The 21,954-nt window shown below is 49.9% G+C and overlaps 11 protein-coding genes across 11 annotated transcripts; 4 read left to right on the plus strand and 7 right to left on the minus strand.

Moving 5' to 3' along the window:
* Positions 1–415: 415 nt before the first annotated feature.
* K460DRAFT_407506 (uncharacterized protein) lies at positions 416–1,343 on the plus strand (the record flags this gene model as incomplete). The annotated part of the gene is made up of 2 exons (XM_040937081.1): positions 416–660; positions 746–1,343. The coding sequence occupies 2 exons, from the start codon at positions 416–418 to the stop codon at positions 1,341–1,343; spliced, it is 843 nt and encodes a 280-aa protein (XP_040785704.1).
* Positions 1,344–1,745: 402 nt separating this feature from the next.
* K460DRAFT_287983 (phospholipase D/nuclease) lies at positions 1,746–3,197 on the minus strand (the record flags this gene model as incomplete). Its single annotated transcript, XM_040929010.1, has 1 exon — positions 1,746–3,197. The coding sequence occupies one exon, from the start codon at positions 3,195–3,197 to the stop codon at positions 1,746–1,748; it is 1,452 nt and encodes a 483-aa protein (XP_040785705.1).
* Positions 3,198–3,533: 336 nt separating this feature from the next.
* K460DRAFT_290210 (uncharacterized protein) lies at positions 3,534–4,559 on the plus strand (the record flags this gene model as incomplete). Its single annotated transcript, XM_040929183.1, has 1 exon — positions 3,534–4,559. The coding sequence occupies one exon, from the start codon at positions 3,534–3,536 to the stop codon at positions 4,557–4,559; it is 1,026 nt and encodes a 341-aa protein (XP_040785706.1).
* Positions 4,560–5,083: 524 nt separating this feature from the next.
* K460DRAFT_289322 (uncharacterized protein) lies at positions 5,084–6,721 on the minus strand (the record flags this gene model as incomplete). The annotated part of the gene is made up of 2 exons (XM_040929112.1): positions 5,084–5,414; positions 5,550–6,721. 2 exons carry the CDS (start codon positions 6,719–6,721, stop codon positions 5,084–5,086), a joined length of 1,503 nt encoding a protein of 500 aa, XP_040785707.1.
* Positions 6,722–8,283: 1,562 nt separating this feature from the next.
* On the plus strand, positions 8,284–8,846 carry K460DRAFT_289989 (uncharacterized protein; the record flags this gene model as incomplete). The annotated part of the gene is made up of 3 exons (XM_040929163.1): positions 8,284–8,405; positions 8,455–8,726; positions 8,782–8,846. The coding sequence occupies 3 exons, from the start codon at positions 8,284–8,286 to the stop codon at positions 8,844–8,846; spliced, it is 459 nt and encodes a 152-aa protein (XP_040785708.1).
* Positions 8,425–10,081, minus strand: K460DRAFT_140101 (phytanoyl-CoA dioxygenase family protein). Its single transcript, XM_040926744.1, has 3 exons — positions 9,681–10,081; positions 8,777–9,627; positions 8,425–8,726 (listed from the first exon to the last, which is right to left on the minus strand). Exons 1-2 carry the CDS (start codon positions 9,940–9,942, stop codon positions 8,885–8,887), a joined length of 1,005 nt encoding a protein of 334 aa, XP_040785709.1. The 5' UTR covers positions 9,943–10,081; the 3' UTR covers positions 8,425–8,726; positions 8,777–8,884.
* An 801-nt stretch (positions 10,082–10,882) lies between these two features.
* Positions 10,883–11,772, minus strand: K460DRAFT_368064 (uncharacterized protein). The gene is made up of 3 exons (XM_040933701.1): positions 11,649–11,772; positions 11,405–11,532; positions 10,883–11,342 (listed from the first exon to the last, which is right to left on the minus strand). The coding sequence occupies exons 1-3, from the start codon at positions 11,694–11,696 to the stop codon at positions 11,201–11,203; spliced, it is 318 nt and encodes a 105-aa protein (XP_040785710.1). The 5' UTR covers positions 11,697–11,772; the 3' UTR covers positions 10,883–11,200.
* A 211-nt stretch (positions 11,773–11,983) lies between these two features.
* K460DRAFT_291178 (uncharacterized protein) lies at positions 11,984–12,658 on the plus strand (the record flags this gene model as incomplete). The annotated part of the gene is made up of 2 exons (XM_040929257.1): positions 11,984–12,047; positions 12,099–12,658. 2 exons carry the CDS (start codon positions 11,984–11,986, stop codon positions 12,656–12,658), a joined length of 624 nt encoding a protein of 207 aa, XP_040785711.1.
* A 1,323-nt stretch (positions 12,659–13,981) lies between these two features.
* Positions 13,982–14,948, minus strand: K460DRAFT_140232 (uncharacterized protein). The gene is made up of 2 exons (XM_040926745.1): positions 14,689–14,948; positions 13,982–14,636 (listed from the first exon to the last, which is right to left on the minus strand). Exons 1-2 carry the CDS (start codon positions 14,790–14,792, stop codon positions 14,204–14,206), a joined length of 537 nt encoding a protein of 178 aa, XP_040785712.1. The 5' UTR covers positions 14,793–14,948; the 3' UTR covers positions 13,982–14,203.
* A 637-nt stretch (positions 14,949–15,585) lies between these two features.
* Positions 15,586–17,919, minus strand: K460DRAFT_140245 (uncharacterized protein). Its single transcript, XM_040926746.1, has 7 exons — positions 17,083–17,919; positions 16,531–17,033; positions 16,428–16,483; positions 16,185–16,372; positions 15,979–16,133; positions 15,899–15,929; positions 15,586–15,836 (listed from the first exon to the last, which is right to left on the minus strand). Exons 1-6 carry the CDS (start codon positions 17,731–17,733, stop codon positions 15,899–15,901), a joined length of 1,584 nt encoding a protein of 527 aa, XP_040785713.1. The 5' UTR covers positions 17,734–17,919; the 3' UTR covers positions 15,586–15,836.
* Positions 17,920–20,238: 2,319 nt separating this feature from the next.
* Positions 20,239–21,539, minus strand: K460DRAFT_291260 (uncharacterized protein; the record flags this gene model as incomplete). Its single annotated transcript, XM_040929265.1, has 2 exons — positions 20,239–20,340; positions 20,385–21,539. The coding sequence occupies 2 exons, from the start codon at positions 21,537–21,539 to the stop codon at positions 20,239–20,241; spliced, it is 1,257 nt and encodes a 418-aa protein (XP_040785714.1).
* Positions 21,540–21,954: the final 415 nt, after the last annotated feature.

The following is a 21,954-nucleotide window of genomic DNA, read 5'->3' on the forward strand; positions in this document are numbered from 1 at the left end:
GCTTATGACTGTGCAAGCATCGCCATCTCCGGCTGATTCAGCGCCGCGCACGCAATATTTCCGAAAGGCGGTAAGCTAGACTCAAATTCGAGTCAGGAGCTTGTTGATGCAAGTGAGATTAGAGGTGGATCGAGATGGGGAACGAGTGTGAGGTTTGCACGACATGACGGCGCGGCGCGCTAACGAAGTGGTTTCCTGTTTAGGACGACCATAGCCGAGTTGATCGACACTTCCACTTCGGGAAGACGTATCGTGAAGTGGACCCAGCTTCAGTGTGCGCAGCCACATTGAGCTCCATATAAGGACCAGTTGTAAACATGGAGTATCTAATTTGCTCACCAAGCCCGCAAACTCCTCTCCTTGCCTTTCATCGCTCGCAAAACACACCAACAGTCCACACTGATATCCCCTCAGTATGTTGTACGCCCGCGACATAGTCTCAGTCATTGAACTGATCTTCTATATCCCCACTGCCATCCTTGCTTTATTTGTCTGCTTCCGGCATGGTTTTAATCGTTCGTCGGGTTGGATCTATACGCTCATTCTCTGCACCGTCCGCATCGCTGGCGCAATATGCCAGTTTATATCGCACAACAACCACTCCACGGGCTTAATCACAGCCACAATAGTCATTGACTCCATTGGCCTCACGCCATTAATGTTAGCGACGCTGGGGATGCTGGGTAGATTGTACTTACTATAATCACTTCTCTCTAACCTCTTCATGATAACTAACCAATCCCAGTGTATATGTCGTCAACGCAAAAACCACAACACTGTCCACTACCAAACACTTCCGCATCGTACTGCTCCTCATTACAGTCGGACTCATCCTCAGTATCGTCGGCGGTACAACTGGAAACTACCAATCTGATGGCACCCAAGAAATTCCTACAACGAGCAAAGTAGGCGTCATCTTATTTATCATCGCGTTCGCCGGTATCGTCATCGGTTTCCTTACTTCCGTCAAAGAGATTTCCGTGGTGCCAAAGAAAGAGCGCAGAGTCCCAGTTGCCATCGCCTTCGCACTGCCACTGGTTCTAGTTCGACTGGTATACTCGGCGTGCGTGGTGTTTGGTCACAATCATCTATTCAACCTCATTACAGGAAGTGTGGCGGTGCTTGTAATGATGTCGGTTATTGAGGAGTTCTTGGTGGTTGCGATATATATCTGCCTAGGTTTCTTGTTGGATACGTTGGACAAGGGTACACAGAGATCGAGAGTAGGGTGGGAAAGCAACAGGGACCAAGGTGGGATGAGTGAGGCGCAGAGGCTCAACCGGGAGGAGTACCAAATGGTGCAACCTCCCTCGCCAGTGCGGTCCCATGGTGCGTTTAGGTAAGGTCGCGACGCAAACAATGATTTTAGGACGAGTCGTTTGATAGTAGGGTACGCTCTCATCGACTTCGCAAAGGCCCGAGGCAATTTTTGTAAGCATTCGCTTTCGTTCGAGTTTAGAGTTTCACTACCAACTTTGTCTGTGTTTTTGAGCTTTCCATTCCTTCCCTTATGCGATTGTGATGCCTTAAGCAAATGGGTTTGTGGTGAAGTCTGAATACCCGTGGTTCACTGGAAATATGGAATGTCCGAAATGCTGTGTCTGTGATTGGAGATCACTCCATGGGGTGTAATAATATTCAGCTCTAGCTCTTGTTAAAACTTCAACAATAGCGATATACCGTATGCTTTACTGTGTGGCCGCGGCCTTCTTGACCGGGCCTGTACACGTATCTTACCCACAAAATTATTCGTGACTATCAAAGACAGTCTTACTCCTCCCCTGCATACCCTCATTCACTGCGCTTCCTACCAAATTCACCAAGTCCTTATCAAAGAACGCAACTCCCAGCTCCTGACTCGTGAACCAGCTCGCTCGATCCAAGTTCCCGGACCCTAGGACAAGCACTTCGTCATCCACGATTGTCATCTTCAGATGCGATTGCTGCGGTTCGCCACCCTCTTGGCCTCTCTTCTTCGGTCCGTTGAGAGGTTCAAAGTAGGACACGCGTAGTCGACCAGGTCTTGGTGGCGAGATAGCTGCTTCTTCGTCGCTCAATGGTCGGCGTGAACTTGAGGACAATAACTGGTAACGCCTAATCAGTTTCTTGATGCAGCGTGACGTTGTGGTCCCAGCTGTGACGAGTTGTTCGAGAACCATTAGTCGTTCAGAAGTCAGAATCTGCACATCGATGCCGCGGCCGAGTGCTTTGAAGAGTGCCGACAGGATGGGCGGCGCGGTGATGTTTGGTGTCTGGATACGTATACTCCTCTCTGCTTTTGCGAACAGAGTCAGCAGGAACGTATTCAGCGGTGTCGGAGGGGCAAGGACGGCATCCGGAGAAGCGAAAGGGCGGAGGCGTGGATTCCTGCGGTGCGGGCTCGGTAGAAAGACTGTACGGATACCGGAAGCTGATAGCTGGACCGATGATTTGAGCAAGCTCTTCTGACTGCTGTCGATATCGATGCCATCTTCGTGACTTGAGTGGCCTCTCGCATTCTGATCGCTGCTCGCACTCTGGAGCACAGGCGCGTCCCGCTGTTCCCAGAAAGTATGGTAGAACTTTATAAATTGATCCACAACTGGTCCGCTCAGAGTGACAGCGCCCTCAAACCACTCTTCCCAACTAATATTGCAACTTGGCAATATCGCTGTTTTCCGGTCAATGATCATAAACTTGGGATGCATGACGCTGAACGGCAAGAGAAATATAGACTTGATTCGTATGTCCAGACCACCGAGCTCTCTGGGATCAGGGAGGCCAAGTGATTTCGTCCATACTGAAGGCGGGTATGGTTGTCCGGTGACGGATTGCTTGTGGAATAATTTTTGAAACAACGATGAACTTGAAAAGCACAGCCGCACGCGGATCTTCTCTGTCCCCCTCGTTATGGCCTTCTCAGATAGTGTACGCAGGATTTGATTGAGCCTTTCAAGCGATGCGGACCGCGCCCAGAAGCAGGTTACGAGGATGAGTTCGTGGTTCGTTGATTCCAGTAAAGGGGCCAGTGAGTCGTACACCGCGGATCCAGTACCATTCATGAACGTATGGAGGTTTGAGGTGGTTATGAGCGAGCGTGGATAGCGTGAGTAGTAGTTTGGGTCATCACGGGCGTTGACTGGAGAGGCTGCATCAAGGGCCGAGATGAACGGGTCGTTGAAGTAGGTATAGCTTGCTGAGGCTGAGGCTGGCGGCATTTCTTTTGTAGAAACTATGGCCTCCGTCCGATCTCCTCTGTTCAATGTGCTATGGGTTGAGATGCAATATTGTTGATGAGATGACGTCGAGAGACGGTCGCGACTGCAGAAGGTGGACGTGACGGGCTAAGCCTTTTTAGGATGGCGTCGACGGGGATCTTGAATCCCCGCCAAAATTTCCAAAGCTCGCTCTGAGACAAAACGACATTGCGATACACCGTCCGTGATACTTACAACCTACCTTTCACCTATAACAGGCTGTTCCACAGATAGTCGCTTACATACAGCATCACACAAAGTCTCTCTCAGTGCCCCAAAAGGCTAGCTTTCGCTACAATGCCCGTCTCCATCCTCCCACCCAGCGCACCTCTCCCGCCCCGTCGCGATGCCAGAGACGACGATGATTCCGATGTCGACATGTCCGACGACGACTTCCCCACGTCACAAACAAAATCCATAGTTACACCCGGCGAGCACATAACGTCCGACCCACAATGGATGCGCGGCCACGGCACATACGTCCCCGTTGGCGACAGCACCATAATATCCACTGTCGCGGGCCACTTACACAAGACAAATAAGCTATTGTCGGTGCAGCCATTACGCGCACGGTATCAGCCTGAGATTGGTGATCTCGTCGTTGGCCGCATAGTCTCTGTGCAAACCAAAAAGTGGAGCGTCGATATCGCAGCGCCTATGCTCGCCAACCTACCACTAAGCAGCATAAATTTGCCGGGTGGCATACTGAGGCGCAGGACGGCGGTAGATGAGCTAAACATACGGACTTTCTTTTCCGAGGGTGATTTATTGGTTGCCGAAGTGCAGAGTCTGCATCAGGATAACACAGCGAGTTTGCATACGAGGAGTTTGAAGTACGGGAAGCTGAGGAACGGACTCTTTACAAGCCTGACCGGTGCTGGGGGAGGTATTCTCTCGAGACGAGGAGGCGTAGTTCGCTCACGCCGCCAAGTCTTCACGCTCAACACCGCAGCCGGCGAGATCGATGTTGTCCTCGGTGTCAACGGGTACATCTTCATCTCGAAACACATCACAACCAATGCGGATCCGAAGGAAGTCGGCATCAACAGGCTAGACGAGAGTGTTACGGAGACATTGTATTCGAGCCAGAACGACGAGATCGAGCCAGCGGTCATGCGCGAGATCACAAGGGTCAGCACATTGATCAAGGGTCTGGTAGCATGTGGGACAAAAGTCGACGAAAACATGATTGTAAAGGTCTACGAAGGTGCTGTGGAACTAGAGGCAGAAGAGAAGAGTCTGGGTGGTGTGGAGACAGGCGTGGGAGCAAAGGGTGTCGTTGAAACTGTACTAGCGAGGCTAGAGCTCGAAGCGGGAGGATGAACTACCTGGATATATCGCAACGAGAGATCAAATCCGACAATGCGCAATTGGGGTATGTATTATCACGACTCAACGATAAGGGAACTTGAAACTTCTCTCAACATGCTGCTAGCAAGCAACGCCCAGGCGGGCTCAGCCGAGTTGGCGTGATAAACTAAGCTTGATAAAGGAAAGGTCGTCGGGGAGGCAAGGCTGTCGGCGAGGCAAGGCGTAGACTAAGATAAGAAGCATGTCATGACAATCTCACTGTAAGCATTGGCGCAAAATAGGATATGTGGGAATGCCCGCTCGAATCAGAAGCAACATGTCACTGAAATGGAACGAGTTATAGTGCTAAATTGTGGTATTAAAATTCTTCTGTCGGTGCGATTTACTTTTCGCCGTGTTATAGACACATTACATCCCCATACAACTATGTGGTGACGCTACTTTGGTCGTCCAAATTAGGTTAAGGTTGGCAAAGGAATAACATGTGCCTCCTATACGTGCTCCAAACTCCGGTTTGACCTGAAATGAAACGAATCTCAATTTTCAAGGACAAGTAATCCCTCTCTCTCCAGACGGCGTAGGCTATCGACGTCGCCGCCAGCTTCCATGACCGCTTTCATGGCAGCCTGACTAAGCTTCCTTCTCTTCTCTGCGGCTTCTTTTTCTCTCCGCGCTTTGGTCTTGCTCGATCCACTCGGTGCAACGCCGGTCAGGATCTTCCGGCTATCGTCTGGTGTGAAGTTGACGAAGCCCACGTTGCCGCTTGAAAGCTGTCTTGAAGACTGCTGGCTCGAGTTACTTGACTTCCTTCTGCTGGATGCCGTGCTCGAGTGTGACGCGCGATGGTGAGACGCATGCGACTGCGAGCTTGGCCTACGTCGATGAAACCTTGGTTGCGGGCAAGGTGATGGTGAGCGCGACAACGGGCGATGCCCGATAGAGACGATGTGTTGCTGAGGTGGCGTGGGGTACATGGCGTTGAAACTCCCCACGTCAAAGGACGGAGCTGGAGCTCCGGGCAAGCCATCGCTCACACCAAGTCCGGAAAAGTGGCCAAAAGCTGCTGTGTCGCACGAAATGCCCAGGCCATTCATGCCTCCGTTCACAAGACCCATAGTTTGGCTTGTCGACCTGGAATTGCTCTCGCGGTAACCCGGGCAGGCTGACCCCTGGTTGGCGGCATCGTCATTCCACCAACCTGCTGTCTTACTGGAGCCGGGGAACTCTGGCGAGGCTGAGAATCCAAAGTCCAGGCTAGGCGAGGTGTCGGTGCCCCAAGTTGTCATGGGTAGCCGGAGAGAGGAGGGCGGGGTCTGTAAGGCTGAAAGAGCCGCACTGGACGCTGAGGAGCTAAACGTCAGGCCCATATGGTCGTCGAAGTGGTTACTGCCATTACTTGAGACTCCCATGCCAGGTGATGCTTGCGGTGTTAATTGGTAGTTTGAGAAGTCGATGCCTGGGGTGTGAGGCTCGTCGCCTGAGCGTGATGAATGGGTGTCGGTGTAAGCCTGGTGATGTTCTTGGGCGAAAAAGCCGTTCCCATTTTCATGCTGGACGATTTTCGATGATAGAGGAGGCGAGGAAATGCCACTTGAAGGTCCTCGAAGGTGAAAGGCGTCTGCTGGAGTGTCCATCTTGCGTGTCCAGACATCCGGAATGGGTGAACGGTAGTACATTGGTTGCATCATTTTGGCGAAAGATGTGGAAGGCGATTTCTTCAGGGATTTCTGAACGCCGCGACTGGTTGCTCGATCGTTGAACGATACAGCCTTCTTGACTGATCGTGTGGTGTGGGTGTGGGGTCGTGGTGTGGAAGGCTGAGAGATAGAGCGCAGTTGATTTCGCTCCAACTCGAACAGATCTTCAAAGCTAAGCAACTCTGAGTCGCTCAATGACGTCTGCGCTTTCGAATCAATGCAGAATGAGGAAGAATCATTAAGCATGGGTGAGGCTGGGTTTTGTTCGCACTTCCTGGGAGCCTTGTGCCAAGCAGCCTCCTCCCGATCGAGTATAGTCTCAGTTCCGAACAAGTCGCTCTCATTCGACGAGGGGAGGTCAAAGAGATGTGCCAGATCGTCGGAGCTGGACCGGTCGGCTGTGGGATCGTTGAAGTGTTGGAGCAGGTCCGTCTCACCGTAGTCCTCAAAGAGCTGGTCCAGGTCAACGACGTCCATGTCTTTGTTGCGGTTTGGCCGCATTGGGATATCCGAAGAGTGTTGTAGTAACGAGGTCATTTGGCCTGTCTTTCACGTGTTGATTGAAGCAACCAGGTAACTGGTAGAGAGGTGTTGTGTTGCAACGAGGTAAAAGAGGGGACGATAACGCGCTGAATGTAACACGTACGTGTGCCTTGCTGGAAAGATGGGTAATGGTTGCGAGTCTGCAGGGACAGCTTTGTAGCGCGCCAATGATGCAGAAAACAAACATGCTAAACAAACCTACCTAGACTCGATATATACTGTGGTATTCCAGATGGGGAGAGTTCTTGCCAGCCTCTCCTACATTGAGTGCATTCCAGCTAAACTTAGCGACTCAGGGCGGAATGGAGGCTGACCCAAGCCACAACCCTTATGTTTCAGGAAATTTTGAGGCGTTTGCACCGCCAAAGTGTCAAACGTCACAAATGCTGAAATTCCGGGGTGGTTGGGCAATCCGTGACGAGGGTTGGGGCATGCTGAATGCAGCCACATACCGGATGTAGGGTTACGTTCTTGAGGCCGTTGTCCAGCCGCAGGTACCCGTTACACAGCAGCCAACTAGCGTGCTTTTCTTTGTTCGTGCATCTGACTCGCATTTGCTGGTGGGCGTCCTGGTCATCAAGTCGTGTAGACAACCTGACAGTGGCTTCGCTTGCAACATTTAGGGTATTGCAGCCTTATCGAGACCTACGGACGTAAGCTGTCGTAGATGTCGCCGTAACGAAGAGAAATTTTCATCGTAATGGACAAACCCGCCACCGGAAATACCGACCGTTTGGAATGTGATGGTGACACATGCCGCATGCAGGCCTCCCAGCCCGCGGAATTAAGAAACATAGCAAAGCGGAATTGAGAGAGCAGAGAAGAGATGTCATAGAGGGTATTCAATGGAAAAATGGAGACTAGCAGTGGACCCAGGAAATCGGATGAAAGATGTCCATGTTGCTCGCTATCCGATGGAGCGTCAGAAATTTCGCTGGAGGGTTGCATCGCGCGCTCCGCTTACTCGAGACGAGTCGAGACGAGGAAGTTTGAAAATTTTGGATGAGCAGATGGCGTGAGAGGGCCAATATCCTCTCATGGTAGTGATCCGGAAGGGTCTCACTGGTGGGCCCATCGGGTGACTGCATCCTGCTGCTGGTCCTAGGTACGTAGTCCCGGGCTCTTTGCCGTTGCTGCTGTTGTCGCAAGAGCAGGCACAGGGTGTACTGTTCTGTATCGGCGCTCCAGAGATGAGCATTTGGTGATGCTCCATGACGATCGCGGCCGTTTGCGATGAGTGGAGGCAAGGAACAGCGTTGGCTTTTGATTTTCGATGTTGTTGCGGCGCAGGGGCCTCCAGGTGCCACGGCGTGTCATGCGTCTTCGCGGCCCAGGAACCGCATCACGGCTTCCACGAGCTCACCGAGCACGACAGCACACCCTGCCATTATTGACCCTCGTTTGGAACGCGTCCGCCTATCCTTCTCGCATGTGTCATATGTGTTCACATCTTGACATCATCATAGTTTCATTCAGCAGCAAAGTTTCATCGCACAATGGATCCTGATGCGCCAATACAGGATGAAGCCGAGCCCTCAGTCTTCCGCTGGATCTTGGGCTTTCTGATGGTTGGCGCGTGCTGGGGCCTGACCACTCCTTTCATGCGAAAAGCTGCCATGTACGTCTAGTCTCACCCTTCCATGATACACTCGACTAAACTGAAATAGGAACTACACACCTCCGCACCGTCCTTCCCTCACCGATCCCAACAACTCGTGGCTCAAGAAGAAGATACTCGGGGTAGTCTACGCAGTAATCGGCGTGCTTTCAAGGCCAGCGTACGCAGTACCCCTCCTGCTGAACGTTACGGGGAGTGTGTGGTTCTTCATCCTAATTGGGAAAGCCGAGTTAAGTCTCACGGTGCCTATCACGAACTCACTGGCCTTCTTGTTCACGGTGCTGGGGGAGTGGTGGGCCGAGAAGAAGGTCATAAGTCGAGGTAGGCTACATCGTGCGCATTCGATGTCAGAGAAGGCTAATTGGATTATGTTTAGATACCTGGATAGGCATGGCATTTGTGCTTACTGGCATTGGGCTATGTGTACAGAGCAAAACGTAGCCACAATAATACAGGCCTTGCAATCACATTTGTTGAATCTACCAATCCTTCGCAAGTCTACTACCTGAGTCTGCACCGTTTGCCGCCTTATTCTCCGTATACAGTCGCGAGAAGCCCTGCTCAGGTGGTTGTAGCCAATTCTGCGCGTCATAGGTTTGGTCGCCCTCAATGACATGGAATGTGTATATATTCCGACTTTTCCCACTCGTGTTCTTCTCGCTCTTATGCAGGATATTGCCATGGATAAGAACGAGCGTGCCAGCTTTGACCTCACCCATGTCATATCTCTCCTCCTTCTCTACGACCTCATACTCCTTCTCCCCATTCGCCGCCCCATTGAGCTCTGTCTTCAATCCCTTCGGGTATCTCGCACCCTCGTTGTCAATGAACCCCGTCCCCTCACTTCCTGCCTCTCCCGTTCGCACAAACCTCTTATCAATAGCAGCTCGTCGATGACTCCCCGGCGCAAAGCTCAAGCAGCCATTCTCCTTCGTCGCATCTTCCAGCGCATACCAATACCCCACCGCGCTTGGCGGATCTGTATACAAAAACGTGCTATCCTGGTGCGGTGGTACAGCTCCACCTATCTCAGGTTGCTTGCATATCACCATGGATTGTAGAACACGCGGGTCCCGGAAGGAGAGAGATTGCGCGATCGCGGCGTTACGGGGAGAAAGTGAGATCTTGCGGAACGAGGGGGAGAGTTCGTGGAGGTAGTGGCCTATTTTGTTGATGGCGCGGTGTTTAGGCTTGGTTAGGGTACCAGTGGCGTCGAAGGCATCTATGGTGTGCGTCATTATTTGAATTTCAAGCGCCTTTGTTGACATTACATACCTTCTTCAAAGAAGAACCGCACTTTGTCTCCAGAGTCGAGAAAGTACTTGTCGCCTACATGGTCTGCGCCATCGTCGCCGCCAGTTGAGAACTTGGTCATTGGATGGTCATCCAATGTAAAGTCATTGAGCAATTTGTTTGTCTCTCCTAGAAGCTCTTTGACCGTCTCTTGTGATAGCGCGTCTGGTATTAGCAGATAGCCATTCTCATTGAAGAAGGCGAGCTGCTCGCGCGTGAGCCCTTCGGTACTTTCCGTTGTCATTGTGACAGCAAAGAGCCTGTGGGAGAGCCTTTCTAGGGAGCGTATGAAGTTGAAAGGGCTGTGAAGTTGTCAAAAAGAGCCGAATACATGCGAACTATCGCTCGGTCATTCATCAAGCCGGCAGTAAGCGTCGGAGTTGGCCGTCATCTCGTGGGACGTGATTTGAGGCCGTTAGCTGCCCCACCATTGCCCCGCGTCGTAGCTACATTCCCCAAGGCCCGAAGGGAAATTAATAACCTACCTACCTCACAGTTGCACTCGGCAGCCTGTGTTGGATAGTCACCACAAAGACAAGTTGTCGAACGCCGATAGACGAGCCCTTGTAGATGTCAGTGTCATGGTGGCTGGATATCGCCAAGGCTTATGATGGGCCGGTCATTTGGAATGTTCCATGAGCCTATCATTGACTACATCAGTGGAGATCACCTTCATTCCGGGTTCCAGGAACTCATGCCTCGAAACCACGTTGCTATTTACAAGGGCAGGCCCAATTCGTTCGGCGCTTAAGGACTTCCCATGGTGTGTCCCGCGATCCTGCAGTATCCATTTCCGAACAGCAACATTGTCAGCGATGCAGGCTGAACAATGCCATGAAAGGAATTACGCGACAGAGTAAGCCTCGTAACAAGCTTCTAGGGGGAGGTCGAGGGCTCAGTTGGTCGCGCGCACAATGCGCCCTTGATATGATTGTGAACAACAAAGACCACTTTGATGAAAATATCCAAGCTCAGCCCCAGGCTCAGGTTCAAGATAGCAGGGATGACAACCCTGTCGTTTGAGGACTACGGATGTATTCTAGAGTTTGTCTGGGTGTAGTCCGAGTGTAACGCTAACATCGTTTGTGACTTTCCTGTGTTTACCGGCCCTGGCTGTAGAGGCTGTGTTTGCGTGGCTCCCCTAGTCTTACGTCTGAAGGAATTAAGGAATACGTGAACTGTTCTCCGCGTAGGAAAAGGCTTGAGGGACTGCCGCTAGTAACCTATACCACTCTTCTAGTTTACAGATGCATGAGCTTGACCATGGCTTGAATTACTGGCGGATAGGATGAGCAATGGAATAACGAAAATGGGGGAGTTGTGGGTATTAACAATAGCTTGACAGCTGACCTACTGCCAGGTACATTCGAAAATCTCTAGTGTCGCCCTCAAAGATGACCATGTAGCTTCCTGTCCAAATCAAACCAACGCCATGCTGATGCAGCGGATCCGGGCCATGATATAATACAAGTCTTGATATACAACTGCTCTTCCTTCCCACCTTATTTGACTTCCTTTTCCAGTAACTCTTTTGCTTCATTAACTTTGGTCGCTAGGTATGGGCTGCCGCCTCGATCGGGATGGTTCAAGAGCATGAGCGATCGGTGCTTCTTTCGTAGGAGCTCTTTCGTAATGCCTCGTTCGCTGTAGCGTGTCAGCATTCTGCCATTCCCGTATCCGAAGTGAAGAGTTGGTGGCGGGCGTACGGCATTTCCAATATCAGAGCAGCTTCTCTCCGTGTCATCTTTGGCTCGAAGCCACCTTTGTAGAAACTACGTCCCAATGGGCCGGCGCCACCGCCTGACCTTCGTAATGCGACGAGTGCTGCACGACCCTGATTGGAATGCTGTCAGCATACATGGCACTAGAAAGAGTGCGCAACACAGTGTTTGCAGCGTGCAGCTCTCCACTGCTTCACCGGAATGAAATGAAGAGTACGGGGAGGCGTACGAAGAAAGCAGCGGCACCCGCACCAGCAATCCAGACCCAAGCAGACATGACTGTTTCCTACAGCGCTTGCTATTGCGTTTCGCAGAAAGGAAGTTGCGAAGATTCGATGATTGAATGGCGTCGTCGTCGTCGTGATGGTCCCTCGGAAGAAAAATGGCGGAAGCCGCGGTCGTCGTGCTCTGTCATTGGCTCCTTCCACCAATTGGTCAGTGCAGCAAAATCTTGGCGGGCCGCTACAATTTTCGAGAGATGTCGGCGGCGGGCAATACTACCTCTCCACCTCTTCACCTTTTCCCCCTCGGCGACAGCGACGACAATCGCGCCCAACCGACAAGATGAGGATCGAGACGTGCTATTTCTGCTCGGCGCCTGTGTACCCGTCCAAGGGTATCACATTTGGTATGCGACTCTTCCACTTCATCTAGGATACTGCTGACCATGATTGTGCAGTCCGCAACGACGCAAAAGCCTTCCGCTTCTGCAAATCAAAATGCCACAAGAACTTCAAGATGAAGCGCAACCCTCGCAAGCTCGCTTGGACAAAGTCTTTCCGCCGCGCCCACGGCAAGGAAATGACCGTCGATAGCACCCTCACCTTCGCCCAGCGCCGCAACATCCCCGTGCGTTACAACCGCGACCTCGTACACACCACGCTCAAGGCCATGTCACGGGTATCCGAGATTAGGGCAAGGAGAGAGAGGGCCTTCTACAAGGCCCGCATGCGCGGCAACAAGCAGAGGCAGCGCGAGGAGGACAGGAAACTCGTCGAGGAGAACCAGCACTTGCTGCCACCGAGTGAGAGGTGGGCGAAGGAGGAATTGGAGCAAGAGGACGTGCAAGTCGACCTGCAGAAGGTCAAGGAGAAGGTCGCGGCGAGAAGGAAGGAGATTGCGGCCGAGGAGAGTGAGCTGGACAGCGATCTTGAGGAGACGCTGCCTAAGAGCAAGAGCAAGAGGAAGTTGAAGATGAAGGTCGGCGGTGGCGTTGACGCTATGGACGTCGACGAGTAAAGCCTGGATGGTTTCGGGATCGGCTCTCGAGTGGAACGACGATGAATTCGAAAAGCAAGCATAGGTTCTCACAGATGAGGAAACACAGAATCATGGAGTCTGGCGTCACGGCATTATGTTAGACTACGGTTACGATTTCGATACCACAGCAAAAGCATGTTTCCATCACTTTTTTCGTGTGCTTGATGACATTAATATTTTTCACTCAAGCTCGCTCTATTCTTGCGCCGAGTAATATGACGAGTGTCATGCTAGCGAATCGCACTTCTTAATGTAGGGACTCGGTGCGTCTTCTTCAACGTGACCTACCGCAAGTTGATATGGTAATTGACGGTATTACCCCCGACGTAAAGCTAGAATGCTTAGTTTGTCAGATATAGCTTGACTCCCAAATACTCCACAGAAGTTGGCCTTGGGATGGGAACATATAACGAATTCATTGCGAGATTGACGCCATCGCTTGGCTACATAACTTGAAAAACCTACATAAGTTACTCCCCGCATATCAAATTTAGCTAGAAGAGAGAATCGAATCTCGGCCGCGGGGTATTATTGCCTTCTAGGGACGCTTTACGTGAGTGTGACTGCCTTGTTCTTAGTCTAGTGCTTGTCGTGTTTGCACTCTTGTTAGTTACGTTAATGTATTTACCGCCTTCTCCAATAGCTCTCCTTGGAGAACTAGAGGGTGCATCGTCATGAGAAGAAAAAATTTGTAAAGCTCGGAGAGCTCTCTGCAAACCAATGTTTGTATTAGCCTTCGGCATGTGTTATTCTTGTACGCGTGCTAGTGGACCAATTCACAATATAGCAGCAGCTTACGATTATGGGATGACCTAACTACGTCCTATATGCCTAACTGCATTGCTATATCATATCGTAGACCTTAGAACCCGTATAGATTGCAGAGTTTCTTAGTTCTACGTAGGACTATGAATTAGGTGCCGATATTAATAACGTCCGGTTCGTATTCCGATGCCCGCATCATTTGTGCCATTGAGAGCGCCCACATGGATGGCGACCGGAACTTTTGCGTCATATTGAGCGCAAAATGATTGGTCTAGTACCATCAATCTAGTGTGTATCTGCTCTTGTTCGTATAGACAGGGCGGCTCAAAAACACCGTTCACTGCTGATTTCACAACGTCAGCTAATCTTCGTCCTTCTGGAGAATCGAATCGGACTAGAGCCTGCCACGCAAGTTTGGTAGCTACCAAGGCTATGGTGTTTGACGGCGGTGCGCTCTCTCGCTTCTCGTATTCTTTGAGCTCCAGGCATCTTGCGATCTTCATAGCGGCAGCATTCCGTAGCACGATTTAGTCAAGTGATGGAGACAAGGAATCCTTGATTTGTAGGATATATATGTGAACTGTGTTGTAGAGTATATAAGCTGTCGCCGAGACGTAGTCGGCAACTGCGAGTTCCATTATGGACAGATGCATGGTCTTAGAGAACTGATTTTGGTTCAATCCCTCCCAGCGATGAGATACATCTGAAGCCTCGACTATAAGCGAGTCGTAACTCTACATGGCAGCTCCTGATTAACTGCTAAGATCCATACCAACTCTCCACGAGGAGATCGTTGTGCATGGACAAATTCTTTTCCTTTAACTTCTTCAACTGTTGAAGTGTATCTTCCATTTTGGCCGTGGTCCGAGACTCATGGCAGTTGTGTGTTGGTCGCATATTCTCAAGATTGGCGGACAGTTGGGCGAACACTTTTCTGAGATCTCCTGTGATGAGGTTGTTGATCCTTTCCTTCTCCGAGTTACAAGCCATTTCTAGATTAGTGTAGATGCCCATGTATGGACTCCTAACCGCATCGCATAGTCCTTCCCTGAAGACCTGACACCGTACACTATGCAAGGTCTTACTACGGGTTTCTGGACGCGCCCGGTTGCTTGAATTATACAATTTGTCCATACCCTCTTTCAGATAACTCGTTTCCACATTGTATTCGCATGAGTTCGTCCGTTGTAGGCTTATAGGTAGTTAGTTATTAAGGTTTGAGTATGCGATTTTGGTTTACATACGTAAAGAAACCCTTCAGTATTTCTACAATCTTGTCAAATAAGATACCGACCTCGTTCTTCGTTAACTCTAAGCGGTCTATGTAGCCGAGAGCCCTGGGAGACATTTCTGGACGATTGTCTATCTTGAATTAGCCGTGATTTGATACGCATAGTAGAGCTTTTACTTTGCATTTCAGCAATCATGTCATCGAGGACAGAACATATTTTCTCCTCAGTATCCATTAGGTCATCTCGCAACTTCTCAACGATTTCGTCGAAATCGGCCTTAATATCCCTACAGACGACGCGTTGTAGCTTGATGTTCCAGTTAGAAGGTCCTATGGAAATGGTTTTATGATCTCCTATTGGCATGATGGTCAGCGTATTACTGGTAAAGGAGAGACGAACATCTCCGCACTCAAAGTACTTTCACAGAACCAGCGATAGCTCAACTAGGGGGTAGGCGCTTTGGGTATCCTCTTAAAGGAGAGACGAGGCATACCATGATTCCGTATCCACACCTTGTGCTGACGATGAGTCCACTGCATCATGTTACCTTCAAGCTCACATGTAGCTGTTATCGACTTACTGGGTGAACTCCCTCCCATTCATTACAACAATGTTTAGCATGATCAATCCACCCCGGCAGATAGCTTTCTATCGCCTGGGTTAGTAGGCGCGAGAGAGCTGAACAGTACGACTTACTCATCCTTCTAAGTAGCTCCGTTATACGATGGCCAAACATCCTGTCCAGCCCATCTTCAACTGCCCTCAAGCAAATCTGAATGTTTCATTAGAAACTACAAGGAAAAGATGGCTAGGAGTGTACCTCAATTTGCTGCTGCATTCCACCTATTGGGCCCATGCCATTGATAATCCTGCTCGTTCTACATGCCATTTCCATGCTGTTAATGCGAGATGGTATGATTATTTTGATGAAATTCTTTATGTCTTCTTGACGGCGGCTAGAAGCACGTGTTGCTACCCATTGCAACACATCAGGAATACCAGAATCTTTCGGGCTGAGGGGTAGCTGACCGTCGAGGGTGTATCCGTCAATGTTTCGTTTGTAATCTTTCGCCGACACAGGAAATACTTTCTGAATTTTATCCGCGGGGAGGGCTCTCGCAACTCTTCGGTTCCTTTCTGAACTCCACAGCTCCCGTTTCCTAAACAGGATGATGATTAGCAGGGTCACCTTATGATGGGGTTATTAATCGACACTGCGCACTTACCTCCGCTGAATTAAGCGTAACTTCAACCTGACATAGAAAATTAGCTTTGGTGGCATAGAAATGATCGATCACATACGAGTTCCTTGCCATCATCTGAGGATCGCGACACCACGATCGCTCGCAATCAATTTCGGAAATATAACAGTCCAGTTCTTCAAATTCGCGTCTTTCTGCTTTTCTGAAGGTTTCGTCTTGGAGTCCATGAGCCTCGAGTGATCTAGGTTCGACATCCTAGAGTATTGTTAGTAAAGACAAGTATGCACAACAGCTGACGATGCATACTTCGGAATGTGTCAGAACCATTGCCATGCTATGGGCGTTGGGGGAGCTTTTCATGATTTCCACAAAAGCCCTTCGTCCGTCGATGCCATCAATTGCACGACTGATACGTTGGACTACGATCGTGGCTGAGGATTGCGACAAGTATGTATGTGTCGCTTCTTGATTTATGTAGTCGATGTCATTCAGACCTGTAATAAGCTGAGTATTGCGAGACATTGGCTAATTTTGGTCATGGAAACCCACCTGGCAGGTCTGCAATTCTCACACCATGTTGAAGAGCCGGAAAATCGCCACCAATCCTACGCGTGTTAGCCGAGCCGCTAGTTACGGGTTGTATCATACTGACCTGATCAGTTTGACAAAAGGCCACAAATTAGGACTACTCCCAGCGCTGTATACGTTGCGGGTAAACAGGCAGAGTCGGCCCCAAAGCTGCTCTTTAGTCGCAAAGTGTTCCTTGCTAAGTTGACTGGAGGCTTCGTCGTAAAACCACTTGGTGTCTTCAAGAAGATTTTTAAGAGTGTCTTCTTGTGAAAGATACTCTTTCAACTCCGCCTTATCTTGATTTTCTGTTTCTGGCGTTTTTTTATAATTGAACTTTTTGCTGTCGGGGAAGAGAGCTCCAAGTAATGCTCTTGATTTCTCGAACTTCTCATCTTCACAGTCCTCAGGACTTTGGCTGTCTTCACTGCTGAGATAGTTGGCCATAAACTCAAAACTGCGTATGACTCTACTTTCATTCTTCTTCCAGCCAAAGAGAATGAAATCCGCTGCATAGTTCACATTTTCCGTCTTTTTGAGGTAGTAATACTCCGTGGGGATTTTCGTACAGCTTTGACCACTTTCGCTCTATTGGATGAGTTAATAAAGAAATCTCATGTGTTGGAATGATACATACCGACTTGGTCACGCCTGCGTTTCCGAGTAGGGCCCCGACAAGCATGGACTTGCCTTCGCCAAGCATTCCAGCGACGGCAACTCGCACATCCGCGGAGCGGTATGGGTGGAGGTCTTTCTCCAAATCTTGGGCAATCTCAAACCACACAGGGTCCCTCAGTTTGTCCGGTGATATTAAACTCCTTAATATCGCAATCATCATCTTTACATGCTCTACTGCTTTAATGTATGCAGGATGGTAGATAGGATCGTTTGAGATGTGGTCTTTGGCTGGATTATGGTAGAACGGTTCAAACATGCATGCATCAAGGACGGTATCCGAGCTTTCTATATGGGGCAAGGAAGAGATGGGCATTTTACTGAAATTGTTGTGGGATATCAAAGCTTGCGATCGCTGGCGTTCGAGTGTGGGGGACAGATTTGGCTGTAGTTGCATAGCCTGAGATGCTATAGCCGGCGTGTGAAAGAATGCCGCAGAGGATGCTTGTATCGGAGGGGTAGCGGACGTCGAAGAAGACGCCACCGCTGATGGTGTGATAACTGACGAGTATGAGTATCTTGGTTGTCGTGTGGTGCTCGGGGAGCTGATGTCGCTGCTTTCGCTCCAGTTCCGTTTGCTGGAGGGAGCATTCGAATGCAACGAGTTGCGCATCTTAAGTGGTGATGCGTCTGAAAGCTAGCAAGGCGCGGGAGAAATAAGCTTGCAACCCTCTGATATGACCGCTCGAATAATACGTTGCGCGTATAGAGTTGAGTTGGATGGTGTAGAAACGAGTTCCTGGGGGAATTATTTTGCGGAACAATGGTTTGATAAGAGCTCTGTCAAGAGTGACGGAACAGGCATCTGTGACAGGCCAATGCAAGAACCCATCGTCTCGGACAGGTATCTTACGACATATCACGTGTCACTAGACTTTCATTTGGTCCGTTTGTGTCGTACCGCATGTTGTCACAATGACAAGGCAGGGATTGGGGCTCGAAAAGCAACCACAAACGCTAACCATGAGAGGATCTGATCTGCTGTTGGCGGGTATGTGCGCTCGGTACGCCAGCTGAGCCAATTGTTGAATGCCCCCTCGTTTGATAACAGGGAATAGGATTCCTCTTGAAACAAAACAAATGTATGTAGCCGAAGGACAACATGCCGACGTAGAATGGTCCGCAACACCATTCATACTGAGAATCCAGTATGACACGTACGTATAACACGAAGAGTCAAGATCAGAGCACGCAAGTACTAAGATCTTGCTAAACTCTTCATACTCCCAAGACAGGAAGTCAAACTTGGATCTAAATGACAAGTAGGCTACAACTATAGATTGACAGTCTAGCAAACTATGGGTACCGAATAATGTCTACGAAATTGTCACCCGTCTTTAGTAGACAGCGACCGTTGCATCATGCATCATGCATAGCGTGCATCTTCGCCCAGTAACCGATGCGGAAGCAGACGCAGCTGGAAGAGGAAATCGGAGGCATTTTTGGTTGGTGGCGTTCGCTAGCTGTAATTTCCTCTCTTTTTGCGAGCGCCCCAAAAACATGTATGAGATGGTATTTCCAAGCAAACATACACGCTGAAAAACGTCGTAGTGCTTCCCACCATCGCATCGACCTCCAGGAAAACTTTAGTCTACAAGAAAAATGCCATTTGAGTCGCCCGAGTAAGCCTAGGCGATCCATGCCACGAGCCAACATGCAATCCAGTTTCGAAAACGGGTAGGCACATTAGCACAGCTGAAAGATTGGTCTAGTTTATCCTGAGCTTTCTAGCTTAGTTCCCTAGCTTAGTTGCCAATAATTGCCAACTGTACGTGCATGCTGCATGACAAAGGCCGACATCGATCTTACTGGACCCAACCTACGGATCTTGACTTCCTTCTCATGTACTGCGCATCCTTCGTAGCCAATTTAGTTCCGCGTCACCAATAGAGATTCCTAATTGATGAAATCAAGCATCTCACAATATGTTGTGTCTGAGGTGCTTGCATGAGAAATAGAGCCATTCTATGCATTGCGGATGCAACGGCTGCAAGCCGGGCCAATACTCGTTTTATCTCGCGGCTACAAGTCTCATCAGTCGACATGTATCGGAGCGTTCTGTTAATTGTCTACCCAAACTGACGGTTGGATGCCGAGTAATGAGGAGAAAAGAGGATCGATCAGCGAGGTAACCCATAAAAGTTCACGGTAGTACAAGTCATTGCGATCGATTGCCTAAGCCAGGTGTCGATGGGCGACAGTGTCCAGCCCGTCAACCAAAAGCGCAGTTTTCGAAAAAGCAAATATACAATTTCGCCTACTGCGCTTCCCCCCACATTGCATGTTCAGCTGACCGGTTTACAGCCCAGCATCGAGCTTTTTTTTACGTCACACGTTCAAAATGTAGATCCGACAACCAGTACTGTTCGAATTGCAAAGATTCTCTATTCAGTCTCTGCATTGTGTTCATCGTACTTATTCTTCACATTAGGGACGCCAGTGTTTCTCTGTTCTCGATCGAGAAGTGGCGCATTATCCATGCTGTCAGTCTTCACTGTCCTGCACGGGATAAGATTGACAAGAATACGGAAGAACGAAATAGAATACAATCGTTTGTGGAGCTGGACGTGATTTGTTTGTGCTCCTTCAACCCCCTGTCACTTTCGCTTGTAGAAACCGGGAGCCTACAACAACGGGCGATTCAACGGCAAGCGTGCGTGTCACAACCTTAGGCGACTTACTAGCCACCGGTGGGGTTTTCATTACGCGTGATACCTGAGGACGCAGATTGTCGACCAGCAGCTTCCTATTCTAGGGATATACGGACATGCTTAACGAGCTATTCATCGATGGACGACTGAAAGAATGCTATCTGATATCCCGTTTGAGGCCCCGTAGTCGGATTTACTGTTGGTTGATCGTGGATAAGTCCATTGACTTAGGACGAGTGACATGTGGAACATGCCCAAGCTTAAGCATCTGATGTGGATATTCGCATCGGGATATTGAATGCATGCATGTACCACTAGCTATCCGCTTATCGCTGCTAATTCTGACACGACTTATCAAATTGTGTAGCACGGGTTCTCCGATACCTGGTCAATACGGCGTCCTCGTGTCCGTGCCCTTTAAGTGGAGATGGCAAGTGGCGATGCTCGTTATTGATGCTAAGCAAGGTTCACTCGTCCTTTGACAATCGCGTGATCAATGGCTTCCAGACCAGATTTTGCCCGTCGAAATAGACGTAGGCTGCCCCCAGTCCTAAGCTGACAAGGTGGACCTATGTACATTAGCAGATGGTAACCATACCGACTGGGATCTTACCATGAATGCCGGCCGATTCCCTCCCGTTTGCGTCTTCACCATCGCGACCAGTTGCCAGGCCGCGAATAGGGCACCCCAGTACTGAGCATCGAGTCGCACAATCACAAAACTAGGCATCCACACCTTCTCGTCCGGATAGGCCATACAGAACGCACCAAACACTGCAGCAATCGCCCCGCTTGATCCCATATTCAGCGGCAGGCTGTTGACCGTGCCCCACCGAAAAGCAAAGTGCTGCAGGTAGCTTGTGATAAGCGGAACGCTCGCGAAAAAAGCCGCTGTGTGAAACATGTCGCCGTCGAAGTATCGCACAACACCCGGAAGAAACCAGCACAGCGCAAACATGTTCTGTCCTATGTGTGCCCAGTTGCTGTGCACGAGTGGGTATGTGAAGGCCGTATACTTCTTCTCGCCGGTTATGTGAATAAGGTGTTCCCAGAATGGTAGTGGGGACCTCTTCATGAAGTGAATGGCGACACTCGCTACAACGATGCCGATTGTGAGTTTGTCGAGCTCATTCCAGCCTGTTCTCAGACCTTCCTTGATGACGGTTGGTGTGAGGAACCAGGATTGCGGTAATTGACTCCGTTCGGGCAATTCAACATGACTAAATGCAGCTTCTGAGTTGTACTTGATATCTAGGTATGCCAATGTACCGTATGTGCCAGCGACTGCAAAGACTGTCCATACTCCCGGCCAGAGAAGCTTTCTCCGTCTTCCAAGAATAAGTTTTTGAATTGCTTCTTCCTTTTCATCAATCTCGACGCTTTTTCGCTCTTCGCCGTCAGGCTCTACGGGCAGACTATCCTTATGGGATAACGTTGCAGGGGCAGAGACAGCCTGCTCGGAGTCTGGAGCGATCGGTATATTCTGTGAGGGTTTCTTGCCAGCCTTGCTCAAGCGATTCAGCAACAACGAAGCTTTTCGAGATGCATCGACCTGAGTTTTCGCAGAAGGCGAGTCGCTCTTCCGCCGACCTCGTCTGGACGAGTGTTTTTCTGCGCTAGGTTGCGGTGACGAGCTTGATGTAGAACGCGTGGAGATGGAGAATACTGGGCTCTGGGGACTCCAAAATCGGAATGATCGTGGCGCTGCTACGCCGAGGCTAGGCGAGCACCTGGTGGCTAGTACTTGTAATGAGATGCGACAGGGCATGTTGCAAGCTGCTTAATAGGATGGCGTCGAGACACAAAAGTAGATTATTAATACACGGATAGAAACGAATGAGTTCGGTGTGAGATGAAGGCGATGTTGTCGAAGTCACGGTTGATGTGAGTCGCGCGTCGTCGAAATCTTAGCAACACGCCAAATCACGTGACCACCCTTTCCGAATGTCGAGGTCGAGACATACAACAAATTTCAGTTGTGGGTTCCATTGCAGGCAACGACACCTGAATGTTGTTAGAGCTATTAGGGCACTGACATATCCAATCAGTAGATTGGACCAACTCGACGACTAGGCGGTGCAACCATGTTTGACTTACAAACACACGAGGTATACCTCGTAGCAATACTAAGTGTGTTCAAGACCGCAGCAGCAAGGAACTCCCAAACATCCTGAGCTCAGCGC

This window comes from Cucurbitaria berberidis (assembly GCF_010015615.1).
Source record: "Cucurbitaria berberidis CBS 394.84 unplaced genomic scaffold K460scaffold_4, whole genome shotgun sequence".
Lineage (NCBI taxonomy): Eukaryota > Fungi > Ascomycota > Dothideomycetes > Pleosporales > Cucurbitariaceae > Cucurbitaria > Cucurbitaria berberidis.

Coding starts and splice junctions, on each gene's coding strand:
- K460DRAFT_368064 (XM_040933701.1), bottom strand. CDS start 11,696: ATGTCTGCTTGGGTCTGGATTGCTGGTGCGGGTGCCGCTGCTTTCTTC. Junction 11,533..11,648: donor CGGGTGCCGCTGCTTTCTTC/GTACGCCTCCCC, acceptor CATTCCAATCAG/GGTCGTGCAGCACTCGTCGC. Junction 11,343..11,404: donor GCTCTGATATTGGAAATGCC/GTACGCCCGCCA, acceptor GACACGCTACAG/CGAACGAGGCATTACGAAAG.
- K460DRAFT_140245 (XM_040926746.1), bottom strand. CDS start 17,733: ATGCGCAACTCGTTGCATTCGAATGCTCCCTCCAGCAAACGGAACTGG. Junction 16,134..16,184: donor TGGTTCTGACACATTCCGAA/GTATGCATCGTC, acceptor ACAATACTCTAG/GATGTCGAACCTAGATCACT. Junction 15,930..15,978: donor CAGATGATGGCAAGGAACTC/GTATGTGATCGA, acceptor TTTCTATGTCAG/GTTGAAGTTACGCTTAATTC.
- K460DRAFT_140101 (XM_040926744.1), bottom strand. CDS start 9,942: ATGACAACGGAAAGTACCGAAGGGCTCACGCGCGAGCAGCTCGCCTTC. Junction 9,628..9,680: donor GCGGTTCTTCTTTGAAGAAG/GTATGTAATGTC, acceptor CGCACACCATAG/ATGCCTTCGACGCCACTGGT.
- K460DRAFT_140232 (XM_040926745.1), bottom strand. CDS start 14,792: ATGTCTCCCAGGGCTCTCGGCTACATAGACCGCTTAGAGTTAACGAAG. Junction 14,637..14,688: donor ATACTGAAGGGTTTCTTTAC/GTATGTAAACCA, acceptor ACTACCTATAAG/CCTACAACGGACGAACTCAT.